Raw genomic sequence first — 26,447 nt, forward strand, 5'->3', positions numbered from 1 at the left:
CGAGCTCACCTGGGCTCGCAGCCGGGCGGCGGGGCGTGATCGAGCAAAGCGTCTCAGCCGCCGCGTCCACTTTCGTGCGGCTCGTTTCTGCGACTCGCTGTCCTCGCCAGCCCTCCCCAGCGAGGTTGGCGTCCCGCGCGCGCGTCTAGGCATCGCGGAGCCTGCTGCCATGAAGCCAGCGTGAGTACGGGGCCGCGGAACCCGGGCCATGCCGCGCCGCTGGGGCTGGCGTCTCTTCGCGCCGCCGCCCGACGCGGGCCGCGCAGTCTGCACCGAGCCCCGCGCTGCCCGGGCGGAGCCCCCAAAGTGGGAGCCCCCACGTGGATTGCTCTTGGGGAGCCGTAGCGCCGAGACCCAGTCAGCTCGCTCCCCCATCCCCGGAGCCCGGCGCTCGCCGTCCCGCGGCCGGGAGACGTCGGCCTCAAGTCGGGCGGAGAGGGAGGGGGGTAAGGTTTGTGCCGCCACCTCAGTTCCCGTTAGCTGGGTTGCCTTTCGCCTGGCTCCGGGCCACCTCCTCCTTTAAGTCCTCCTTTTCCCTCCTGGCCGTCTGCGCTGCACTCTCGGGCTGCATTTTGTCCATTTAGTGCGCGGTCGTGTCGCGGGTGGAGCCGAGCGTTGCGCTCTGGTGTTTGGGTTGACCCGGTGGTCTCACGCCCTGGAAGGCCTGAGCATTGTGTGCTTATCACAGCCCAGCTCGGTGGCCCGGAGGCCGAGACCATCCCATCGTATAGGCGGGTTACTTTTGCCCGTTTCTTTGGCTGAAGATGTATCCGCCCACATTCCTCATTAAGGTGGCATTTTCTGCGCAGTGCAATTCCTTGACCGCTACTGAGTAGAGAAATAATTGGGCAAAGAAGAGGGTTGACTTTGTAAATATTATCATGTAGCTACTCATTTTCAAAAACAACTTGTTTTCTTAGCAGACCAAAGTCAATATCTTTCTTTTTTTTAAGTGCTGAGTTAAAGTAAGCCTACCATAATATTTTGGACTTAAAACACTAATTTGCTTCTGTTTCATCTGGGAAAATGTTTAGAAAATATTTTAATAATATAGTGTCCAAACCAATAATTTCACTTAATTTTAGTGTTAAAAGTTAAATCCAGCATATAGATACATCGGGGATGGGGGAGCATACTAGAGAAATGGTGGAATAAATCATAATATCTTTTTCTATGGTCTCTACTGATTAAAAACAAAACAGTAAATTTTAAAAATTTTACAGCCTTTATTCAACAATTAATGAATCAGGCAGCATCCCATTTAGCAATTAGATCTGAGGAGCTGTACAAAATGAGAGACTTAGAGGCAGAAGGGGGCAGAAAGAAGCAAAGGGCAGATTGTTTCAGGCAGGGGCACCTTTCTTTGGCTGACCACAGGGAGCCATGAGGTAGATTACCTCATTAGTGCTGACCAGGAAATTCCATACAGATTGGCTGAGATTACATTCCTGAGAGAGACTAAACTTGCAATTAGGTTAGGTATTAAGTTTGGTGTTGTGGTTTAGTACAGCTGATTCCGTTTGGGGCCTATTGCCCCCCCCCCCCTCTTTTCACACTCAAGAGCAAGAAATTGTAGTTTGGGGACCACATTTTGCTTGAAGACAAAAGATGATAGGTTTTGAGAATTTGAATTTGAGTTGTTCCTTGAAGATATAGACATAAATGTTGATGAAAGAATGGATTCCTCTATCTGCATTTTTTATAATTTATTAAAGTTAATAACTTGCCATTCTGCCTTGGTAATGGCTGTTGGTGCAGTGTGTGCTTATGCATGTATACAAATGTTTTTCAAGCTAAATGTGGTCAATTATCTATAGATTTTCAAATTTATAGTGCCTCTAAAATGGTTGCTTAAGAAAATATCCACACTCTTTTAAATATAAAGTAGGTATATTTAGTACCAAAAATGTCTCCTGAACCAAATTTTACTTTTGGATTATGCATGCCACAAACATTTACTTACTTATGCAAGCTATTAGTATTGAAGTGAAATATTTTGTTTTGTTTTGTTTGTTTGTTTGTTTTTTAATCTACGACCAGGAGGACTAAGACACCCAGGAAACCTGTAGTGAAAAAAGGATCCCAAACAAGTCTTAAAGACCCAGTTGGGGTAAGGTCTCTCTGTGAATTTATGTGTGAATATTCTTTCTTCACATTTTATGTCTTATGTGTATCCTTGGAAGGGATGGAGAGGTAGAAGTGGTGTCAAAGAACATTTAGTTAAAAAGACTGTACTAAATTGCTTAAGGCTGGTTCCAGCTTTGAAATTTTGTTTCTGTGCAGGACTGGTCCAGTGAAATGAAGTAATGGAGTTTTTGGTTGTCGACAACATTTCCTATAACTAGTTATAATTTGAAAAGTTAGATAATGAAAAATCATCAACTATCCAAGAGACTTCTTCATACTCTCTGAGATGGAGGATAACTTTCTGCTTTGATGAGCATCCTCTCCCATCTTTAGGACTGTTATACACTGACCGATGGCACACTTCATGGGGAAAGCCCCAAATTCCAATGCATTTAGGGACCAAGTTTCATTAAAGCTTTGGTGTAGAACAGTTTAGTTCAGTCTAATGACTGACTATACATAATTGCATGTACTTCGCTAGTTTCAGGCTTGGGAACTTTTAAAAGCAAATGGAAAACACAAGAAGGTTGATTTGCATTGGGATATTTTAAATCTTCCCTTCACTGGAGTATGTCTTTTGGTCTGAGTTGAGGGAACCAGATGCTTTGCACACACAGCTGAATAGTTTTCCTCAACCTTACCACTGATTAAGAAAACTACACTACAGCTCTTGTACCTACTTGTTTGTATGTTAAGTGTTAAGCTGACATCCAATTCCAAAGAATTCTAATAGATTTTCAGATAATTCTCATTGTGTGTGATATGTTACTGATTTTTAGAGATTTTTGTATTAGTAGTAGTATAACTATTAAATTTTTGCTGATACAATAGTGATTAGAAGCTGTGGATTTGGTGCTTTTGTTATCAGAATTTGTTTTAATTTTATGTGCATTTAAAATCTCTCATATCATCTCTAATATCTGTATTTGATGGTCTCGGGTGGCAGGTTTTAGTTTTCATAGTTCTAAGTTTATGTTGATTTCTTAAGAGACTAAATATTTATTGAATGAATGAATGAATGAATGGGAAGCTTAAATGGTGAGTCAGGTAAAAAGTCAACCTCTGTTCTTTAAGTATGTTCCTATATTTTCAGGTATACTGTAGGGTGCGCCCACTGAGCTTTCCTGATCAAGAGTGTTGCATAGAAGTGATTAATAATACAACTGTTCAGCTTCATACTCCTGAGGGTTACAGACTCAACCGAAATGGAGACTATAAAGAGGTACTTTCTATTGGAACCAGCTGTTTTTACTTGATCTTTCCTGAGTGGCTTTTCCATTTTTAAATTTAACAAAATTTATGTGTTTCCACATTGTTGAAAGACTTATTTCTTTACTATAAGCATTATACAAAAAGTATTTTTAATTCCTATAATATGTAGACGCACCTTTGGCATACCGGGTTTCGAAGGTTGCTTTTAGAGGGTAATTTCTTGAACTAGGTATTTATTGCTTCTCAGAGCATGTGTTAAAGAGTTTAATATGGAAAGATATGATCATGCTAGGAAGTTCATTTATATACATATATATACTCAAATACACATGCACAAAATTTCATGTGTAGAGATAAAATAATGTTTAATAGACATTGTTTACTTGTATCTACCTCTTATAAAGTATTTTTATTTTTAGTAAAATGTTGAATAAAGTGAGTTCAGTTCAGTTCAAGTGTGCTAAGCTGGAGGGTGGAAGGAGATTTTTAAAAATGTGTGAGACACAGTCCCTGGCCTTATGGAGCTTATAGCTTAGTTGGCACAGATGGTAAACAAGTAACCTTCATAGAGATAGGACAAAAAGGTAGTTGTGCTATAAGAGGTGACTACAGGAATGCAGAAGAAAGGATTAATTCAAGCTGCATTGTCTACATTCAAGCTGTCATGTGCTCCTTTGTACACTTCAGTGAAATTGCTCATCAAAAGGCAATCAGTGGCCTCTTTGCTGCTAAATTTGATGGATACCTCTTTGTCCTCATTATAATCTATTTCTCAGGAATACCCTCCTTTCTGAAGCACTCTTCTGTCCCTCTCCAACCTTCCATGTTCTGTCTCTCCTTGGTCACTCTTTATGGGTTTCTCCTCCTTTTCCAACCTCTAAATACCAGATTGGGCTATACCTGGCCTCTAGTCTCTATCTATACTTTTCCATGGCATTAAATGTTGATTACATGGTAATAATTTTGAAATGTTTATCTCCAGCCTAAACATTTTCTCTAGCTCTAAACTTGAACATCCACTGCTTGGATGTCACATAGGCATCTCAAATTTTACAAGTCCAAAAGAACTGAACTGTCAATATTTTTTCCCTCTAAATTACTTCCTCCCCTGTCTTCTTACTAAATGGTGCCACTGTCTATTTGCTCAAGCCAGAAACCTTGTTCCTACCTTTCTCTGGTGTCCCTCATGTCCCATTCATCAATAGATCCTACTACTTCTATTATAGTGTATATCTTGAAATTGTCCTTTCTATTTCCACTGCGATCATCCTTGTCTGAGCCCTGTTATTAATCATGGAGACCAGTGTTTCTCAAACTCTAGTGAAGGAATAGCTTTTTTCAATGCACTGTGACTGATACTTTTGTGCAACTTTGCCACATGGAACTAACCATGTCAACCAGACAACACAGGACAGGTTTATAGTCTGTTTAATGAGATAAACCCATTGATCACATTTTGAGATGTTGCAGCCATGTCATGGCTACAAAAGTTTCTGAACATTTACTCTTAATTTCTGCAATTATCTCCTAAATTGGAAACAAGCAGTTCTCAGAAGGGCACTGGTTTGCTGACCTTACTTTGAATAGCATTGGCAAGGCTGTGCTGAAGCCTAACTGAACTGTCTGCTTCCACTGCAAATCTTCTCTAACCTATTTTCTACAGAGAAGCCAGAGTGATCTTTAAAGCATAAGTCAGATTTCACTATTTTTCTGTTTAAAATCTTGCAAGGAATAAAGTTTTTAAATAGGCACAATCCTGCTTAATCTGCCTCCTGTCCATCTGGCCCACATCTCTTAGTATGACTCATCCAAAATGGATTCCTTAGATAAACCAGAATTCTGCTTCAGGGCTGTTCCCTTGGCTTGGACTTATTTTCCTTTGGTTCTTAGTATGGATAGCTCCTCATCCTTATGTTTCAGCTTAAACATCACCTCCTTAGAGAATGGGTCCAGACTACCCCTTCAGAAGTAGCACCTCTCCCCATCTGATCTGTACTGTGTGAACTTCCTTGATAGCACTTACACCATCTATAGATTTATTTACTTGTTTGTTGTCTCTTCCTTGGTATAATGTTAGTTTCAAGGGATATGCATCTTCTCTGTCCTGTTTGCCAAACACTCAATAAATATGGATTAAGCATGGATTAATGGTCCAGAAAGGCTTCACAGAGAAGTAGGCCTCTGAGGATGTAAAATAGTTGAAATCTGACTTACTGAATTTTACTTATTAGACTCAATTTCCAGTATGTGTAAATAGTACAAGAAGGTTTGGTGGGGATGAAAAGTTCTTCTGCCTTGTGACAGAAGGCAACATTTAGCTCCAAGTTCCTCCTTTGCCTCAATTTTCTTCACCTGGAAAGGAGAGATTTGTTCCTGAGGACTTGGAGATCATCTAACTAACCTGTCAGCACTATCTTGTATGTATCCTTTCAGTTCTAAGATTCTTTGTTCTTTTTGTGAATTCTAAAGCTGTTTCACAGAATTGGAAAAAGAATTTTTACAAAGGTAAGAGTTAGCCTAGCTGAAATAGGTGTGTAATCTTTAATAAGTTATAAAATAAGCATAATCATTAGTACCTACCTCAGAGGTTGTAAGAGTGAAATGATTTGCCATGATGCTAAGGCAGTGCTTGGGACATGGTCAATGCTAAGTGTCAGCTGTTGTGTGCTAATCTATACATTGGGGGGACAAAACTGCTAATTTTAAAAACATAAGGGTCACGATATCTGAGCAGGCCAAATTTAAGTCAAAGGGTGTAAAACAAAAAAGCCATTTGACAAAGGTTATAATCCATGATAAATTCTGAAGAATACTCATGTACTAGATAACTTAGCACTGATATTCATGAAGCAAAAATAGCGAGAAAGTCAGGAAACCTGAAAAAACAATTGCAATGTCTGCAATCCAATAAAACTAGAAAATAAGAAAAATAAATAATAATAGAACTCCAGCCCCTGGACAATTAGGATGTTTTAATTTACATCTCCAATCTAATTTTTAAAGTAGGAGTTTGGCAATATTTTTGGTAATATGGTTATTCTTTATTATAATCATGTTTTGAATGCAATTTGATGTTGAAGTTTGCTTTCTTAAAGGTCCAAATTTATTTAAAGTTTATTTCATGTAAGAACTTAGATGGGTTTATATTTACAGTTTATTGCTGGTTCTAAAAAAACCAGTACATCAAAATACTTGGTTCTATGCTGCTATGCCATTTAAAATGACACCTTTACTTTAAAAAAAAAAAAAAAAATAGAAAGCAGTAAAACGAAGTAGTACTTGAGGATTTTCATAAGTCTATGAGTCATAATACCTTTTGATTTTGGTCATTTAATTAAAACAAAATCAGTCTTAGTTTATGAAGCATTAATGGGCTTAAGATTTTTCTACATCCTCTTCAATAGTTATGACTAAATATTTAACGATTTATAATTGATATAAGTAAGTAGGTACATCATGACTGTTGTTAAGGGTTCCAAGTTTAAAGACCATTCGAACTCTTCCTCTACATCTTAAGGGTTCATAAAGAAACATCTAAATAAGTTTAAACAGATGCGTTTCTAGCCTAGATATAGTGGAATTCATTTGAGCTTTTTATTTTTCCTTCTCCACAGACTCAGTATTCATTTAAACAAGTATTTGGCACTCATACCACCCAGAAGGAGCTCTTCGATGTTGTGGCTAATCCCTTGGTAGATGACCTTATTCATGGCAAGAATGGTATGATTCTTGGAGCTTTGTTGGGTTTTTCTTTTTTTTCCCCCCTCTGATAACACTTTTTTGTTACTTAATACATTTGGTTTCTATTCAGCTTTGAATTCAGATTTGTTGAGGTGTATAACCCAGTGTGATTGATTGCTCTGTTGTAGGTCTCCTTTTTACATATGGTGTAACGGGAAGTGGAAAAACTCACACCATGACTGGTTCTCCAGGGGAAGGAGGGCTACTTCCTCATTGTTTGGGCATGATCTTTAACAGTATCGGGTCATTTCAAGCTAAACGATATGTAAGTGTAATTCTTTTGTGTTGTAACTGTCTCTCTTGAGGACATGGCCAAGATACTTATGGATACAGTAGTATTAAGGGAGAATGAATTGGCTACGTTAGCATTGGACGCATTTTGAAACCTTAGATGTGTTTAAATAGCATTTACTATGTTTCTTATTTCTTAAACATGTTTCTTACTATTTAAGTCAAATTCTCAAAATCATGGTCTGATTTTTGCCCCTACTTCAGGTTTTTAAGTGTAATGATAGGAATAGCATGGATATACAGTGTGAAGTTGATGCCTTACTAGAACGGCAGAAAAGAGAAGCCTTGCCCCATCCAAAGACCCCTGCTATCAAGTAAGTAATTACATTTGTATGCAACACAGGGCCTAAGGGAACCCTGTCCAGTGGTTTCCTGAGGCATAGGAATGGTGAACATGAAAAACATGAAGCTGAGAATATGGTCTGACAGTTGACTTTAATGAATCACTACTTAGAGAAGGTGCCTCTCTGGGTGGGAGAGGGTATAAAAGCCTGTGCTGTGTATCTAGGAGGACATGGGAATATTGTTGGCCAACTGTGAGTGTGAATAAAGTCATCTTGTGCATTTCTGCTTGTAATGACAGGTCATTTATGTTATATCTTTCAGTTTCCCCTTGGGATCATTTACTTTTGATAGTAACTCCATTGTATAACATCAGACTTTTTGGCTTCTTTTTCCCCCTTTTTCAGACGACAAGCAGATCCAGAGTTTGCAGATATGATAAATTTACAAGAATTTTGCAAAGCAGAAGACGTTGATGAAGATAGTGTCTATGGTGTATTTGTCTCTTATATTGAAATATATAATAATTACATATATGATCTCCTGGAAGAGGTTCCGTTTGATCCCATAAAGCCAAAGTAAGTAGTGAAAAGAGCCCCTTCTTAGCTGCTTAATCTCAGTAAGTCTTAGTTTCCTCAGCTATAAGTGGTAAAGGCTTACTTTTGCTTTCAAAATGAAATATAACTTGTATATCATGCAGTTGGAGCTCAATGAGTCATTTTATTATTAACTAGATATGCAGGTATATTAGGGACCTACTGGGTTAAGACATCTAAGTTGAAGCAAGACCTGAATATTCATCTTAGACATTACTTTTGAAAACTCTTGGCCCTGAGCTATATTTTAAGAAGGTCCTTAATTGTATAAGGCAGTGTCCCTATACATGTGCCCTGGGGTTACCTTTCAAGAACCTGACAGTTTTGGGAGTTTATAGCCATTTTAGCTATCTATGCCTTGGTGATCTGTATAGAATAGAGCCTAAACTTGTTTTCTCTACAACTAATACACACCTTCCCTCATTGATGAATATGAAGTGATATCTGTATTGTCATTCTGCCAGAGTTAAAAGACTACTCCTTAGATTTCCTTGAGTCTTCCCGAGAATGAAGACCAATTACAACCTGGTATCACAAATGATAAATCTGCATTCACGTCTAATGTTGATATCTTATTCCTGAGTTGATGGTTTTATTCTTAAGCTAAATACTTATCTTCAGTGCCCTCTTTGTTAGGGCCTCTCAGGGGATAAATAATATGAAGACCTGTGTTTTATATTTAACTTTTGTGTGTATGTCTAATCCAACATTACTGAGAAAATAGCTGGATTTTAAAAAACCATTAGACTGAGAACAGGTGTCAATATACCCACTTTTTTTTTTTACTTTAAACTGTATAGACTACTTTTCTATTTGTTTCAAAATCCCAGTTCTTTGTACCCATTTTCCTAAAGTTTTGTGATGTCATTCATTGCTACCAGTTTCATGTCTTCACATGTGTCAAGTTTCTGTTTGGTTTGTTCTAAGTGAGATTATTTTCAAAAGAGACTTTTGGTATTATTTAGTTAAACAAAAGGACTGACAAGTGTGACTTATGTCTTGTAACCTTTCTGGTACCTCTTTGAATGAATTCACAGGGTGCTTATTTGGCACTGAATTTAGATTTAATTCGTTAGGGGGTTGTTTAACCGCTTTTTGGGCTGATTAACATTTAGTGTTTTTTTCTAATACAATGAAGAAATATTGGAAGTGGAGAATTTTAAAGATGGGACTCATGGTGACTGTCACATACTGTGGACTGAACATGTTGCTGTTGATATAGCTGCTGTAGAAACAGTAACTTGTAACTTATACCTTATTCCTTTGGTAGGTGGAACAGTTGCAGCACGCCCATGAGGAACACAGACTTTGTGTATGTGATGATGTTGGCTCTTTTCTTAAGGAGAAGGGTGCAGTTATACTAGATTTTGGCATCTGTGGCATGTTTGCACGTAGGTGGTTTTTCATTGGCGCTGGGCTGACTACTACATATGAGCCCCACCTTGCTTCCTGAAAAATCTGCCATTGAGTGTTGGTGGCTGGTAAATGTTTCTACCCCCACTATTCACAAGACTTAGACCAAACTGGCAGCATCCTTTCCCACCCTTATCTTACCATACAGACTAAAACTTGACCAGCTACTTTGGAAGGATTGCCACTCCTGGTATATGCCAAACTCTTTCTGAATTTTTTTTTTTCCTTACACTAAGGTCAGAACCAGCTCTATCTGTTGCTCTTTTAAAATTAGGACAATGCTAGATTTTGATGCTTAACCTATGCATGTGATGTTGCTATAATGCTACTTTAATTTCTGTTTAATAAGTGTTGTTTCATGTGCTTTGTTAGAACAAATTAGAGCAAAACTTTTAAAGCAAAATAGGTTCCTGTTATCCTGTTAATGTAACTAATCTTGACTGTATATCCTTGTAGTTATAGTTATCTTGTTTAATATTTTTCTGAGGTCTTGCTTAAGCGTATTTCCATTATAAGAATAGGTGTCATTGTTGCCTTGCATTTTAGTCCCAGTCTTAAGTCGAGATATTAGTAGCTATTAATTTTGGAAACTAATGATTTTTTTCTTTCCTATAGGCCTCCACAATCTAAATTGCTTCGTGAAGATAAGAACCATAACATGTATGTTGCAGGATGTACAGAAGTAGAAGTAAAATCTGTTGAGGAGGCTTTTGAAGTTTTCTGGAGAGGTTAGAGTTAAAATTAGATAACTATAAAATGATAAATATAGTTGACAGCAGTACTTTTTGGCTTAGTAAAAAGCATGTATACTGAAATGACCGGGTTCAGGTTTGATCGATGATTTTTCTGTCATCATAGGCCAGAAAAAGAGACGTATCGCTAACACACATTTGAATCGTGAGTCTAGCCGTTCTCATAGCGTGTTCAACATTAAATTAGTTCAAGCTCCATTGGATGCAGATGGGGATAATGTCTTACAGGTAAAGTTGTAGCGTGTGGAATTTTTCTTCTAACTAAATCCTTAATTTTTGGAATTAGATAAGGGAGGTTTCATTATAATGGAAATTGCTCTAGAATTAATATATATGTAAGTGATGACTTTAATTTTTCTATCAGATAGTTTTGGGAAATTGGCTGTTGAATCTTAAAGCCTGGAATTTTCCTGTGAAAAGGATTTACAAATCTTTATAATTCTCTTTAATAGTGGACATAAAATAAGAAAAATGTGTGATTCTTTGTTTTATTTCCAAAGACTCATATGTGGAAATTCAGTTAATGGTTTTAAAATGTCAGCAATTAACTTTCCAAGGAAGGTACAGTTCAGGAGATGGCCAATTATAAGTTGTCCTTCTCTTGGCTGATAGGCCAATAGGGCCTCCTATCTATTGATCACTATTTCTGCTGGGCCTGTCATGCTACAGGGCTTAACATCAATTAGTAATAACATTTGCACCTAATATAAATCATTTAATAATGTTAAGCTATTAAAGTGTAATTCTATTCAAAATATATTATGAAATTATGGTATCATGGAGGTTTCCAGGTGGCACAAGGAGATGGTACAGCATAGTACTGAAGACCACCAGGGATCAAATTCTGATTCCTATTAATTTACTAGCTATCTTACCTAACTGTAATAAACACCTCATAATGTTGAGAGGATTAAAGGAGGCAGTACATATCAAGTTTACTCCAGTGTTTGGTTTACAGTCAGCACTCAATAAATGTTAGCTAGAAAATGCTTATAAGTCAAGCTTCCACATAAACTTGGTTTCTTTTGAATCACATTTACTGTTAACAGTGTCAGTAATGTACCACTTGACTTTCATTTCTCATAAAAATTGTAGTGTATTATTAAATTATTAGATAAAATTATTAAATATCTGATTATAGAAAAATTTAGGATAGCCTTGTTCTAGACTCACTATTTAGCAGATATTCATTCATTGAGCCTCCTGCTGAGTGCTAGGTGATATACAAGGTGCTGGAGATAAAGTTTTTAGAAGGCAGAGTTCCTGCTCTCATGGAGCTAACTATAACATAGAAGACCAAACAACGGACAAGTAATCATTAGTGTTGTGAGTATATTTATCACATGCTTTTAGCAAACTCTTCTCTAAAACTTAGAGCCTTTGCCCCTTCTGGTACATTTTCGTATTATGCAAATATATTCATAATATAATTTGTTGATCTGAATATATTTAAATAACATTGCAAATCAGTATATCTCATATTATGTTGTTGGCATTATGATCGTCCCTTCAGGAAAAAGAACAAATCACTGTAAGCCAGTTGTCCTTGGTAGATCTTGCTGGAAGTGAAAGAACTAACCGGACAAAAGCAGAAGGGAACAGATTACGTGAAGCTGGTGAGTGAAGCCCAGTACTTACTTATTGCTACAACTTTCCAAATTGCAGTGTCAGTTTATCAATCTTATTTATAGGAAGTTTACACATAATTATGTTCGATTTCATAACTCAGAGGCTTCATTTAGTGGTCAGTGCTGTTTCTTTAGTTATGCTAATTTGGTATCTTTCAATGCACTGATTTCTATAAGAACATAGAAAAATTACTAAGATATGTTATATTCATATTGAAAGAGTCTGTTATATCTATTGCTGGTATTGTTAGTACTGGATTCTTAAAGTGAAGTTATTAACAGTCCAGCATCCAGAGTGGTAAAAATCAGCTTCCAAAGATGGGAAAACTCTTTGAACACAAATCCAATTAAAAGGAAATCTTTCTTTTTTTTTAATCTTTAATTTTGTGTAGCCATCGAAGTTATGTTTTATGTTAACATTTATGTAGTACCTACCGTGTGTCAGGACTTGAACACAGATATAAAGGATGGAGCCTGCCCTAGAGAGCCCAGAGTAGTACAAGAGATAGGCAGATAACTAGACTGTTGCAGTGTAGAGTATGTTGGAAATGATCACAGGTACTGTGAGAGTAGAGAGTAGAGCTGCCTCCTCCAGTCTAGAGGCGAGGGAGCATTGAGGTTAGGGTGTGGGGGAAGAATTCATGGAATTGATACTTACTTAAATTGAGGAGTGAGCCCTATGAAGGATAGGATTAAAGGCATTATCCCTGACAGAGGAGGCAGCCACTTGTAATCAGACCAGTCCTGAAAGAACATGGCAGGGTCAGGTAGCTGAAGTGGAGGATATGGGTAATGAACTGTGATAATTGAGACAGCAGAGCAAGGCAAGGTCATGAAAACCCATGTCTATCATATTAAGAAATCTGAATTTTATCTTGAGGGAATAATGGTGGCTACCAATTATTAAGGGAATAGTATATCATAGTATGTACTATGCATGGGCTTAATTTCTTGATTCTGACTTCAGGAGTGTATCAAACTCATTTTTCAGATGAGAAAATAGGTTGGGAGAAGGAATTTTCTTAAGGATGGAGCCTGGGTTCAAATCCAGGTTGGTTTGGACTCAAAAACTACTGTTAGTCAGCCTCCTCTTAAAGTCATTGGAAGATTAGTCTTTTAGAAAGATCATTTTCCCCGTTTAGAGAATTAATTTACTAGGGGCAAGTCTAAATATGAAAAGCAGTTAGGAGCCTTTTGCAGTAATTCAGGTAAGTAAATGTGTGGTGACCTGGAGGCAAAGGTCAGACAAACTGAGCTAGTTAGGAAGTAGGTCCACCTGAATGTGGAAAGTAAAGAAGAGGAGGAAGATCTTGATTGAGGAGAAGCAGTTTGAGGGACAAGTGTGGGCTGTTAATGAGCTTTGGATATGTTCATATTATTCAAGTGGAAGTGCTAGTAACTGCATGCAGAGGTGTGTGGATTTGGAAGGACAGAGATTTGACTTGAGGTTTATAGATTTAGATTTTGCCAGTAGAGAAATGTTTGACGCAGTGGGGGAGATAAGAGTATTCATACAAAACAGATAGGAACAAGAGGAAGAACCAACAAATCCTTGAGATGATTAATTTAAAAACCCTGGGAAGGAGAAAGAAGGTGGGAGCTAGGTGACTTGACAGATTATGAAATGACTAAAAGATACACATACAATGTTGTTATGTATGTGTATGCAGTAATGCCCCCCTTATCTGCAGTTTCACTTTCCATAGTTTCAGTTACCTGAGTCAACTGCCATCCAAATATATGAGATGGAAAAGTCCAGAAATAAAAATTCATAACCTATAAATTTTGGAACATTCTGAGTAACATTATGAAATTTTGCATTGTCCTATTCGGTTATCAGATCGACAATGCTGGTATGAAAGTGCTTATCTTCATGAACCCTTGTTTTACTTAATGATGCCACTACATTCACTTAACTTTTTACAGTATTTTGATTATTGTTGCCTAATACTATCCGTGGTATGGGGTTGGGGCAACTGTATAAAAAGATAGGGAATCTGGAATCCAGATCACAGGAAGGATTAACCTTGATGGGAAAAGAGGTAGATCTGGATTGGGAAGAAAGTAGAACCTGAAGGTTCCAATGCTTAGGGGATAGAAAATAGAAAGGACTGTCGTTGTTAATATGGATGAGAAACAGGTGTGACTAAAGTTAGGGAGTGAAAACTAGAAGAAAAGGAGATGGTGGTTGAGACATGTGACAACTTCGGGTTTCCAGAGGCGCAGTTCAGGGTTTGGGCATGGTTGTGTAGCTACAATGGTAAGGAGATAAAGATTGACTAGAGTCGGTGTCCGGGCCCATTTGCATTGTTAGAGTGATCCTCAATACTGAAATGACTCAGGAGCTGGCTTATAGGAGGAACATTTGAAGGTAGCAGCAAGGAATTAGGAAAATGCTGGCCTCCCTCTGTTCACCATCCTTGTAAAATGTCAGGCTTTAGAAAACAAGCAACTTTTATTCAAAAAGGCTCCAGGAATGCAGGGGGAAGCACTAACCTTATGGGAAAATAAGGATGAAGTTACAGGGCTTTCTGCCACAGGTGCAGGGTGATGCGTGGGGACACTTCTCAGAATATTTCTGAATGGATGACTTAAATATATAGGATTACAATTTAGTTTTTTTTTTTTTTTTGGCCTACATTCATAATTAGGGACTTCCTAAATTTCAGAGGTCAGTAAAATAAAGATGTAATTTATCTCCCGTATAAGAATACAGATTCCCTTAAATGTACCCATGGGCAACATGGACCCCAGTTTAAAAACCCCTGGCTATTAGGAAGAGGGGTGAATAGAATGTTCTGTGAGATGTATGAGGATTTAGGGAAATCTATTAACAGAGCACAGTGGAAGAAGAAAAAACATTGGGAGTTGGGGTCAAGAGAGAGAAATCATGAATCGTGGAATGTTATGGGGATACAGATGAGCCGAGCCATATGTTTTGAGAGGTGGCCAAGGATAAAGGATAAAAGCATAGTGGAGTTAGCTGACCTTAGTCAAGAATTTGATACAAAACAAATTCTTACGTACTTTCGGGAGTTTACGCAGGTGAAATCTCCTGTGTTATTGGACCCTTGTTTAATCTGTCAGACTCACCTTGGTTCAAAAATCAAAACAAGAGTGGTCAGAAGTAAAAAGTATACCACCCAAGAAATCTTTAGCTGTAAAGGGGATAGTTAGCTGGATCCTAAGACACTTGACTGTCAGAAACAGGAGCCCCTTTGGGTGCCGGGGAATCTACAGTGTGAGTAGAACCAACTATAGCCTGAAATTGTCATACTTTTGAGATAATATTTTAATGAGAGGATATTAAACATCTGCATTTAATATTCTCTTTCAAAGAATTTGAGCTCTGGAAGAAACTATGGGTCATGAAGTGTAATGTTGCATTCAGTGGAATGTCCTTTTGATAGAATCTGTGAATGATGGGATTTAACCTCTCTTGAAACACTGCTATTAAAATACTCCCGAAATACTGCTGGATCATGAACAGATAGCTCTTTAAACTGAGCCACTAAGATCTGTTGTTTGTAATTTCCATCTAATACTTCTAGGAAAGGGATTTTATAAGCAAACAGTCCATACTCTAGCTACTCTATTTTTTTCAAATAATAATCACTCTGTTGTCATCTGTGTATATTTTCCTGTCAGGTAACATTAACCAGTCACTAATGACACTAAGAACATGTATGGAAGTCCTGAGAGAGAACCAAATGTATGGGACTAACAAGGTAAACAACAGCCTTTCATCATTTGTATAGTTTTGTTTGTGTGCCTTTTTTTACCTTACATGTTTATCTTTATGTGGATTTGAATGTATTTATAGATGGTTCCATATCGAGATTCAAAGTTAACCCATCTATTCAAGAACTACTTTGATGGGGAAGGAAAAGTACGCATGATTGTGTGTGTGAATCCAAAGGCCGAAGATTATGAAGAAAGCTTGGTAATTTTAATGTATTTTTCCTATACAGTCGGAGTTTCTTCAGAGAAAACTATTTGGGTGTGAAGAATGACATTTTTAACTTTTTTTAAAAAGTAATACAGAACCATCAGTTATAGAAATGAACTGGTACCAATTTGTTTTTTTTAGTAATTCCTTAAGAAAGGCTTAGATATGTTTATTAGTAAAAAATTTTTTAAAAAGCAATTCCATTTATTTTGTATCTTAGCAAGTCATGAGATTTGCGGAAGTGACCCAAGAAGTTGAAGTAGCAAGACCCATAGACAAGGCAATATGTGGTTTAACGCCTGGACGGCGATACAGGAATCACGCTCGGGCAGGTCCAGTTGGAGAGGGTATGATTTGGTGTTGGGGCATTTGCCCACTAATTAGTTTGTGTGTGTTTCTCTTTAATCTCTTTCATATAAGAGAACTGTTTATTTCTCTTTCCCTCAAAAACCAAGTGCAAAAAAAAAAAAAAATGAACCAATGTATGAGATTTCTTTTATTACTATAACATTTTTTTTCTACCTTTTCCTTTTTTATAGCTAATATTTAAGGAAGTATGATTATGACAACTCAAAAAGCACACGGTTAATTGGGTTGGGGCTGTAATCACAGTGTTAAACTTTTTAAAATAAGCTCTTTCTCTCCTGTGTAACTTTTGATAATTTTTTATAATTCAATACAGAACTACTGGTTACAGAAGTGGTTTTACAGAGTTTTCCACCTTTGCCATCCTGTGAAATTTTGGATATCAATGATGAGCAGACTCTCCCCAGGCTGATTGAAGCTTTAGAGAAACGCCATCAGCTCCGACAAATGATGATTGATGAGTTTAATAAACAATGTAAGGGCAAAAACCATTTGCAATCATTTTAACTCCAGAAATTTGCAATGAATCAGTTCTGTGGTAGGATAGATCTTTAAAGAAGGGTTATTTTGTCCTATACTTTGTAGTGCTTAAAGCATTGTTTAATTAGACTGATGAACTTTACCCACGGCTCTTTTTTATATTCCAAGAAAGTAAAAGCAAATAAAAAGTTGGCATGTATTCTCTCCCTTTTTAAAATTAACAGTGATGGACTCAAAGGAGTAATAGCTATTTTGTAGTTCCTAACTAGTTGCTTATTAGCAAGGCACTTACATCTTAATAACTGTGCCTTTGGGCAAATTAATCCTCTCTATTAGATCCCTTGTCTGCAAAATGGAGATTATAATTGTTCCTATCTCAAAGGGTGTTGTGAGGATAAATGAGATAATGTATGAAAATCATGTAGAAGAGCAAACAGCCTAGTACATATCTAGTCCTGGATGAATGTACCTACTGTTTTTATCATCATCAGTTTATTTTAATCTTCACAAGGAAGGCGTGAGATAATGGTATTTATATCCCCATTTTGAAATAAGGAAATGTGCTCTGGAAAAATAACTTGCCTAAATCATATAACTAGTAAGTGGTGTACTAGGGATTTCAAGTTGAATCTAACTGTCCCTAAACTAAATCTAGTGTTATTTCTGTTTGTCATTTGTTTTTCTGAAGCATATTATTTACCCATAAGTTTTGGGAAGGGGATGTCATAGCACAAAATGAAAGAGTTAGTATTTTAGTTATAAACAAAGTTTCTATGAATGTGTCTTTTGTAGGTTCGAGAATCAAATTCTTCATTTCCTTCCTTTTCTGATTATAAGACATTCTCAAAGAAAAATTTGCTAAACAGCTATATTTTTTATATAATATCAGCTAATAAAAGTAGACTTCATTATTTTGGAATTTGAGTAAACAAAAACCTGCATGTTTTTTGTTTTAGCTGTTACTTTTAAAGCTATGTTGCAAGAATTTGACAATGGTGTTTTAAATAAAGAAAACTACATTCAAGGAAAACTAAATGAAAAAGAAAAGGTGATCTCAGGACAGAAATTGGAAATAGAACGACTGGAGAAGAAAAACAAAACTTTAGAATATAAGGTTGGTTTGATGTTATAATGGATATATGTGCTGGCTGTTTACTACTGACCTTTGACTTAGCTATTCTACTGTACAGGCCTGTAACCACTGCTTACTGATAGTTATCACTGAGTCATTTACTAATCTCCATCCCACCCCAAAAAAAGAGGAAATGTGAGTGAAAAGTATAAAAGGGATATTATACTCTTTCATTTTATTAATTAGATTTTAGCAGTTGAAGAGAATGTTCTCTGGCCCAAACAAGTGAGCTTTCAAGAGGGCTTTCTAGAGTTTAGCTTTGGTTATAGCTTGTTTATTTGTTATTACTGGGTAATATATGTTTGTTCCTTTATTTACAGAGGATCATTTAGGGGGTACACATTCATTCTAGAGAGAAGCCAGTTTCAACCAATACAGTGTTCTCTATTCTGAAAATAGCCTTAAATAATATTTGAGGACTGAATTTTAGGGGAAAGTACTGTTCACATGAAGAACTTGTTTAAAGATTCTCATTTCTAGGAATGGAGGTAGGAATTCATATGAAATTTTAGGGGAAATTGCTTTCTCTGTGACTTTTCTTTCCACAACTATGCTTGCATAAATAAATTATGAAAAGGATTATTTTAGAGCTATATGAAATTTTTACAAACCAAGTATAACATAATAGTCTGCCTTCCAGATTGAAATTTTAGAGAAAACAACTACTATCTATGAAGAAGATAAGCGCAATCTGCAGCAGGAACTTGAAACCCAGAATCAGAAACTTCAGCGACAGTTTTCTGACAAACGCAGACTAGAAGCCAGGTTGCAAGGCATGGTGACAGAAACAACAATGAAATGGGAAAAAGAATGCGTGAGTGTCATTCCTGCAGTGATTATTGGAGACCAGTGATTTATTTCAAATCATAGTGTTTTGGATTTCTGTCCTTGGGGCAGGGTTTTGGTGGTGGCAGTAATAGTAGCCTATTCAGTTCATTCTGTTTCCTTTCTCTGTTTTTAAAATTCATGGCAAATCAATTAGTATTATATAAAAGCATAGTTAGGAGGAATTGGAGAACTGTCATTTTTAGGAAAAGGTGTTTCAATAATCTTGTGTACTTGTTTGGTATAACTGAATTAGAATATATACTGCCATTGATAATCTGTAGGAGCGTCGAGTGGCAGCTAAACAGCTGGAGATGCAAAATAAACTCTGGGTGAAAGATGAAAAACTGAAACAACTGAAAGCTATTGTTACTGAACCCAAAACTGAAAAGCCGGAGAGACCCTCTCGGCAGCGAGATCGAGAAAAAGCTCCTCAAAGATCTGTTTCTCCATCGCCAGTACCTGTAAGTTATTTGTAGTTGTATACGAATTTAGGACTAGAGAAAATCTGTTCAGATTAGGTAGCTATTTCTATGAGAATCATTTTTTTGTTTTATATTACTTAATATATTTGTCAAAGTTCCATGTAATTTTAAAAAATTTAGTATAAAATGTAGTAAAATTTCGTATAAAAATTAAGTAATATAGTACAAATAATTATAATGTTATTTTCATGTGCTAAAATTATAGAAAGTTGTTCCTCTCAGTTTTTCAGTCTTGCTCATTAATTTCTCTCAATTTTTTTAGCTTTCTAGTAACTATATTGCTCAGATTTCCAACGGCCAGCAACTCATGAGCCAGCCACAGCTACATAGGCGCTCTAACTCTTGCAGCAGCATTTCTGTAGCTTCCTGTATTTCGGAGTGGGAGCAGAAAATTCCTCCGTACAACACACCTCTCAATGTCACATCCATTGCAAGGCGTAGGCAGCAGGAGCCAGGACAAAGTAAAACTTGTATCGTGTCAGACAGAAGGCGAGGGATGTACTGGACTGAAGGCAGGGAGGTGGTTCCTACATTCAGAAATGAGATAGAAATAGAAGAGGATCATTGCTGCAGGGTTAGTGCCAGTATTATTTTAAAGCATTGTAGCAATAGATTTTAATCTTGTGTTGTTGTAACTTGGTTCAGAAAGTTCAACAGAAAGATGGGCGAGCTCCAATATAAACAAAGGAATTTTTATGCTAGTTAATTTGAAAGATCGAATCACCCCAAAGTTGAGGCCTAGCTCTTCAGCTGAAAAAGCCTAAACACATTTGGCAACAGAAATAATGCCTCTTGATGTTCAGTAAACACAGTCACTGGGGCACATGCCAGAGTGATGTGTGCTTTTCAGTTCATAAGCTAATGAGCATGTGAATATGAGTGGCTTAGAGCACATTTTACAATTTTTTTCTTTTGGATATTCTCTAAATTAGATTTTTTGTTGCTTTTGAACTTTTATTTTTAAAACTGTTTTCCCAAACGTTTATTTTGAAAAATATCAAACCCGGAGAAAAGCCAAATGGTAGTATCGTTTTTTCCCCCTTAATTAGATTTACCAATTGTTAATTTAGATTCGTAATCATTTTTTCCTTGAACCTTTGAAAGTAAATCAGACTTCATGATACTTTATCTCTAAGAATAAGGACACCGTCCTATATAACCACAAACTGTCACACCCAAGAAAGTTAATATTTACTTAGAATAAATATCCTCTAATATACAATTCATGTTTATATTTTCCCAGTTGTCCCAGTAATGGCTTTTCTTTTTTCAATCCTATCAAGGTGAATATATTGCATGTGGTTATTACATCTCTTTAATCTCTTTTAATATAAAATATAGTCTCCCCCCCCCCTTTTTTTTTTGTTTTTCATCACATTGACTTGGAAGAGTCCAGGCCAGTTGTTTGTAATTACTGAAGGTTCACTGTGCCCAATAAATTGCTTTTAATCATAAGACTTTTACTTCAATTAACAAGGGTTCTACCTCATTCCAGGATGTTTAAACAAGTTTATGTTTATGTTTTTGTCTTAAGGATTATGGTAAAGTTTTGCCTTCGATCTGAATAAATGAACCAAGTTACTACTTGTGAACTTACATTTAGTAAAATCTTAATATAGCTGTTTTAGAATTTTTCTTCTCAACAAATTAATCTTATAGTAAATATTTGCTTTAGATTTTCTTGTATAATTGTGGGTACAGAAAAATTTCGTTCAGGTGGCATGCATTCCTGATTATTCATGGGTGGTGATGAATTCCAAGGTAATTTACCAAGACAACAGAAATTTTAAAGTCTCTTAAGTTCTTTACTTTGCAGATAATGCTTTAAACCTTTTTAGGGAGCAAATTATGGTGACTGGTCTTTCTGATCAACTCTAATAAATCCCCTATATTTCATGAAAGCTCATGGACAAAACTATTCAAGGCCTTCTTATGCCTGGTCAACATTAATGTAATACCGAATATGGCAATGAGATATTTAAGAGGATTTACTAGAGATCCTTTAACTTCTTACGTGAAATCAAAATCTCTTAGAAGTGCAGCAGAAAAGTTTAGGCTAATATCTATGTTTCTGGATTCATTGGTCAAAATTATGTCAGGTGGACTGAAATTATACTTCAGTGAGGAAGAAATTTTAAGTGTCATTTATTTCATAAGATAGTAGACTGTAAGGTCTATCATCTTTCCAAAGCTTGTTTCAGAATATTTATTGCTAAACGTGTTCAAGGAAACCATCACTTTTGCCAAATGGTAGAACATGAGATCAAGACTTTCTTTTCAATGATAAGCCAGTGTAAGAATGGAAAGTTTCCTGCTTGCTGTAAGGCTTAAGTATCTTTAGAGGCAAACTATTGCCCATGTTTTATACTATCATGATTTGTCACTGGTGTTTCATTTGTTTCTTATAATTATATAGAAGAAATGCTTCAGGTCTCCAGATATGCATTTTGAAATTGGGATCTTCATACTTGACCAGCTTCAAAGGGTTTGGCCTGTGACAGACTGTTTCATTTGCTTTCAGTTTTACAAAGATGTTTGAAAAGTTCCAAAAAAAGACCTCATTGCTTCAAATATTAACTCTCCAACATGTGAAATATTTTTTATTAGGTTAAATATGCTAACTTTAACTTTCATAAATTTACATGACATTTGGAAGTAACTCGTTTTTTATTGTATGATAGAGACTTATTTCATACTATATTCTCTATCTGGTTCGTAGAACTTTTATGAAATGTTTGGGAGAAAAAAAGTTGGTGTGTTTTAGCCATTGTTGTGTTTGAATTTTTCATGAAGTTCTGTTTAGAGATTTTAAAATTTCAGAAAGTAAACAGAAGTACTTTCTTTATATTCTTTTAATCATTTTATACTTAGGATTCTTACTATACCTTATGTTCTTTAGCATTTTGTACTATACAGCCCCTTCAGCTTTCTTTTTTTTTCTTTAGAGTATTTTCTCTTTTGTTTAGAGGCCTATGACATGTTTAGGCTTTTATTGGTCTTACTGAAGCTTTTAACATAGTTATGGACCTAACAGATTACTGTACAATAGCAGGCAGAAATATTGGTTTTTGATCGAGAATGCAAAATAAATCTTTGTCTTGAATAACACCTATGTAGGAAAGACTAGCAGCATTGCCCCAGTTTTTCCTTCTTTGTTGAAAGGGAATGTCTTGGTAGAATGTATAATATACAATCTGGTATTAAAAGATGTTGGTTTTGTGTTTAAATACAAAGACAACAGTTAAATTATTTGAATACCATATTTAGCTTTTGAAAATGTTTACGAATTTGTTTTGATATCGTCACCAACTAATGTAGCCAAACCTGCTGCACTTCTAATAATACCTTTAAATTAATTCTGGGTTATGCTTGTTTCTTGATTCCTTTCAACCTGATCAGAATGTACCACCACTTCGTCTCCGACACAGACGATCACGCTCTGCAGGGGACAGATGGGTAGATCATAAGCCTGCCTCTAACGTGCAAACTGAAACAGTCATGCAGCCACATGTCCCTCATGCCATCACAGTATCTGTTGCAAATGAAAAGGCACTAGCTAAGTGTGAGAAGTACATGCTGACCCACCAGGAACTAGCCTCCGATGGGGAGATTGAAACTAAACTAATTAAGGTAAAAACAAATTTACACAGGTGAAAAAAATATACAAAAATTCAACCTAGCAAAAAACCATTTACTCTTCTATTCCTTTAGTGACACACAGGCAGTGTCAACTGAAAAATAAATGGATATTTGATATGACCTCTGTTATAAAACTAAAGTAATTGCTTAGGTTGTGAACCTGTTAAACTGGGACTAAATTTGCTTTCTAATGAATGAAGCTTAGATTCTCATGTTTGATAGAGGAATTTCAGACGTATTGTGTACTTTTAATTAATGTATATTTAGTTTTAACCCCTACTTTAAAAGTTAACCTAAAGAAACAACTACCTTTGCTTTCTGTCAGTTCAAGATAAAAAGCCCACATTAAAACCTGACCAGTCAAAATTACTTAGTATTGGGCTACCCAAAGCCCTTTCTTTTCTATGTGTAGAAGACTTTTCCCCTGATCCTTGAGTTAATGAATAATCAGGGAAGTAAAAGACGAAAAGTTTTTCATTTCAAATTCAATTTAAAGCATGGTTCTTATTGTAACTATAGTTTCATATAAGACTACTTCCATTCGAATACGAGGGGGGTGGCACATCCAGGGAGGAAAGCATAATGCCTTAGAACATTTAGAAACTTCTGACAGATTTCGTGATCCTGCGGATAGTATTTATATTATAGATTAAACAAAAAGGAATATTTTCTGCAGTTAAGAATGTTACTAATTATATTGCATGGGGCTTCTTTAGTGAGGGTTATGTACTCAAATTTCTAAAAGTATTTTAATAGTACAAACCAGTTCAGCCGTTCCAAGCACCATCTGATTTTGTGGATGGGAGTTTTTACAAAATAGTAATTTTAAGTTCAATTTGAAATATATATATTTATCATTTTGGTGTATCAAAGTGTAATGTGATCTTTTCTCTTGGCTCTAGGGTGACGTTTATAAAACGAGGGGTGGTGGACAATCTGTTCAGTTTACTGATATTGAAACTTTAAAACAAGAATCACCAACTGGGTGAGTAATCATTAAATGTATCTCTTTAGACAGCTGTCATTTTCTTAACTGCTCATTCTTGAGGAACAGAATAATAACCTGTAAAATGTATCATTAATTCTCTAAAGAAATGCAGTGGTATTTCCCTATTTCTAATATTTTTCCTGTTCTTAGATGCAAAAATAATTATTGCATCATGTTCCCCTTTTTCCATAGTCGAAAACGAAGATCTTCCACAGTAACACCTGCCCAACCAGATGGTGCAGAGTCTGAATGGACCGATGTAGAAACAAGGGTAGGGGTAAAAATTAAATATCTGTCTGCTTAATTAAAATTAGGGATGCCATATTTTAAGCCTCACAGCTGTAGCTTTTTGTACCTGAGATCTGATCTCACATTGCCAGCGCAGCCTATAGGCTTGTCTTAGCAAACCAGTGAAGGTATTTGTATTTCTTTAGGTCTGGTCTTACTGGAGCTCTTTGGCTCAAAGCCCGTTTTCAGCACAGAGGGATAGGGTCCAAGAATCGAGTCTTAAAGCGTCACTCTAGAATAACAAGAATTCACATCAGATTTATGGGAATCTCAGAAGCAGACCTTCCTTATGGAACCGTTATTCCTGATGAGAAGCTCATATGGAAAGAGCATGGGAAAGTGGGGGCCAGGAGGCCAAACTTTCTCAACAACTCCTTTACCTTATCTAAAATAAGGAAATTAACCTGGATGATCTCTAAAGTATGTGATCAGTATTTTAACATAGGTGCCTGTGCTGAACTAGAAAGCAATGTTGGATTTCACCTTGATTGAACCTAACAGAATTGTGTTTCATAGACTGCTGAAGAGAAACTGATCTTTTCATCTTCTGTAATTTTCCTATCAGTGTTCTGTGGCTGTAGAGATGAGAGCAGGATCTCAACTGGGACCTGGATATCAGCATCACGCACAACCCAAGTGAGTAGAGGCCCGTGTCTGTTTTCTCTCCACTAATATTTCCACCACCATCCTTTCTCCCTACCATCCCTTCTTTTAAAAGAATATGTAGGTTCTTGTTTACCCTTTAGACTACTGGCCCTACTGGCACACTACAGTAGGCAGCAGCAGTGCTGATAACTTCAGAAAGCTTGGTAAGAGCAATTAGAGCTGCAAGAACAGGAGATCATGGAAGACTGGCTCACTCTTTTTCATATTTTGCCAATGCTAAAAGCTTACAGAAGCCAAACTGAGATGATCTATAAAGAGGGGAGGCTAAAGGCTCTTGTAATTCATTCTTTCCTAACTTGCCTCTTGTTCTTCTTATTGCACTTAAATGTTCACCAAAGTAAAACAATGATGGAATTTATGGTTGGGAAAGAAATCATACATTTCCTTCTTCTATTAAACACATACCCAAGAATCTGGCCCTTTCTTTTTCCATATTAGTAAAACTTCTTTTCAGATATCTATTTCTGTAAATCTATATGTCCATATTTAACATGTATTCCTTAGACCATTTGGAAAATCATTGTAACAGGATAAAGATGGGAAGTCCTATTTTTTTAATTTAGTACTAGATAAGCATATTTTATAAGTTATTTACTTTTTCAGAAGGACTTGATTTTTTTCCATGATAAACCACGAATTCTCTTAAAGCCTTCTTAGAGATTAAATTGAATGTGTTATTGATTGTGAAATTCAACACTAAATGTTGGTTTTCACGTTTTAGGCGCAAGAAGCCATGAACTGACAGTCTCATTAATTAAAGAACATTTTGCGTCAGTGATTTCTTCAGGACCACGCCAGAAGGAATCTTCTGAGTCGTCTTGTAGAAGTCCAACTTTGACTATCACAGACCTCAGATACAGCATACACTGGCCTAGATCAAAGATTCCCGTCTGGTTCCAAAGACATCTAGGATTCAACAAACTTTTTATATTATATGCCTTGCCATATTTAATATTAATAGAGAAAGACCCCCCCTTTTCTCATTGCTGTATGAACTTTTTAATAATGCTATTTTTGTATATTTCTTGTACACTTATAAACTAATTCATGCAAGTGTTTGTCTTGGGTGATTAAGGAAGAATATATCTAGATCACGCTTTATTTTTTATTGTGACTTTTCCAGCTCTTGTCTGAATATTAAGGTTTCATAAACAAAACAAATGCTGCTATTGATTAGCTGCAAGAATGCACTTTAGACATATTTGACAATTCAAACTTTCAAAACAAAGATGTCAGTGACTGGCCAATAAATACTAAAACCATTTTAAGAAGTCGTTTTCAATTTTGTATGTATATATTCGCTTTCTGACACTTAGATCTACCAAAAGAATTGAAATAAAAAGCACTAAGAAATACAAAGTTTCTGAGGGTCATAATACATATTCTCAGCACCTAGCATTGTGCTTTGCATTTAGCTGGCATTCATTTGTGGGAAGATTTAAAAGAAATCACTAAAGGTTTCCCTCACTTTGGTGCTACTTGGTTTAGCACACAGAGGAATGGCTTTAAGGGGGCGGTATTTCCCCTGTCAAAATGAGGAATCTTACTCCAACCCACATGTATAACCTGCTGGAATATCATGGCCCA

At 36.4% G+C, this 26,447-nt stretch overlaps 1 protein-coding gene across 8 annotated transcripts; it reads left to right on the forward strand.

Annotated features, from left to right (window-relative positions):
* Positions 1–26,128, forward strand: KIF23 (kinesin family member 23). 8 transcript variants are annotated; one of them, XM_016145758.2, is made up of 24 exons: positions 1–180; positions 2,041–2,110; positions 3,221–3,349; positions 6,954–7,059; positions 7,209–7,345; positions 7,576–7,685; positions 8,061–8,231; positions 9,520–9,561; positions 10,278–10,390; positions 10,521–10,642; positions 11,928–12,030; positions 15,691–15,770; positions 15,866–15,985; positions 16,212–16,338; positions 16,674–16,832; positions 17,794–17,951; positions 18,598–18,783; positions 19,079–19,258; positions 19,542–19,853; positions 22,679–22,909; positions 23,821–23,903; positions 24,099–24,177; positions 24,760–24,830; positions 25,582–26,128. In XM_016145758.2, the coding sequence occupies exons 1-24, from the start codon at positions 170–172 to the stop codon at positions 25,595–25,597; spliced, it is 2,916 nt and encodes a 971-aa protein (XP_016001244.1). In that variant the 5' UTR covers positions 1–169; the 3' UTR covers positions 25,598–26,128. The 8 variants fall into 8 exon arrangements, 7 of the variants coding, with proteins under 7 accessions (XP_016001244.1, XP_016001246.1, XP_016001250.1 ...); XM_016145759.2 differs by having other exon boundaries at positions 2–180; positions 18,610–18,783; XR_001597079.2 differs by lacking the exon at positions 24,099–24,177.
* Positions 26,129–26,447: the final 319 nt, after the last annotated feature.

This window comes from Rousettus aegyptiacus, unplaced genomic scaffold (assembly GCF_014176215.1).
Source record: "Rousettus aegyptiacus isolate mRouAeg1 unplaced genomic scaffold, mRouAeg1.p scaffold_m13_p_3, whole genome shotgun sequence".
In the NCBI taxonomy this organism is placed as follows: Eukaryota; Metazoa; Chordata; class Mammalia; order Chiroptera; family Pteropodidae; genus Rousettus; species Rousettus aegyptiacus.

Coding starts and splice junctions, on each gene's coding strand:
- KIF23 (XM_016145758.2), top strand. Junction 17,952..18,597: donor ACAAAACTTTAGAATATAAG/GTTGGTTTGATG, acceptor ATAACATAATAG/TCTGCCTTCCAGATTGAAAT. Junction 22,910..23,820: donor TTGAAACTAAACTAATTAAG/GTAAAAACAAAT, acceptor TCTTGGCTCTAG/GGTGACGTTTATAAAACGAG.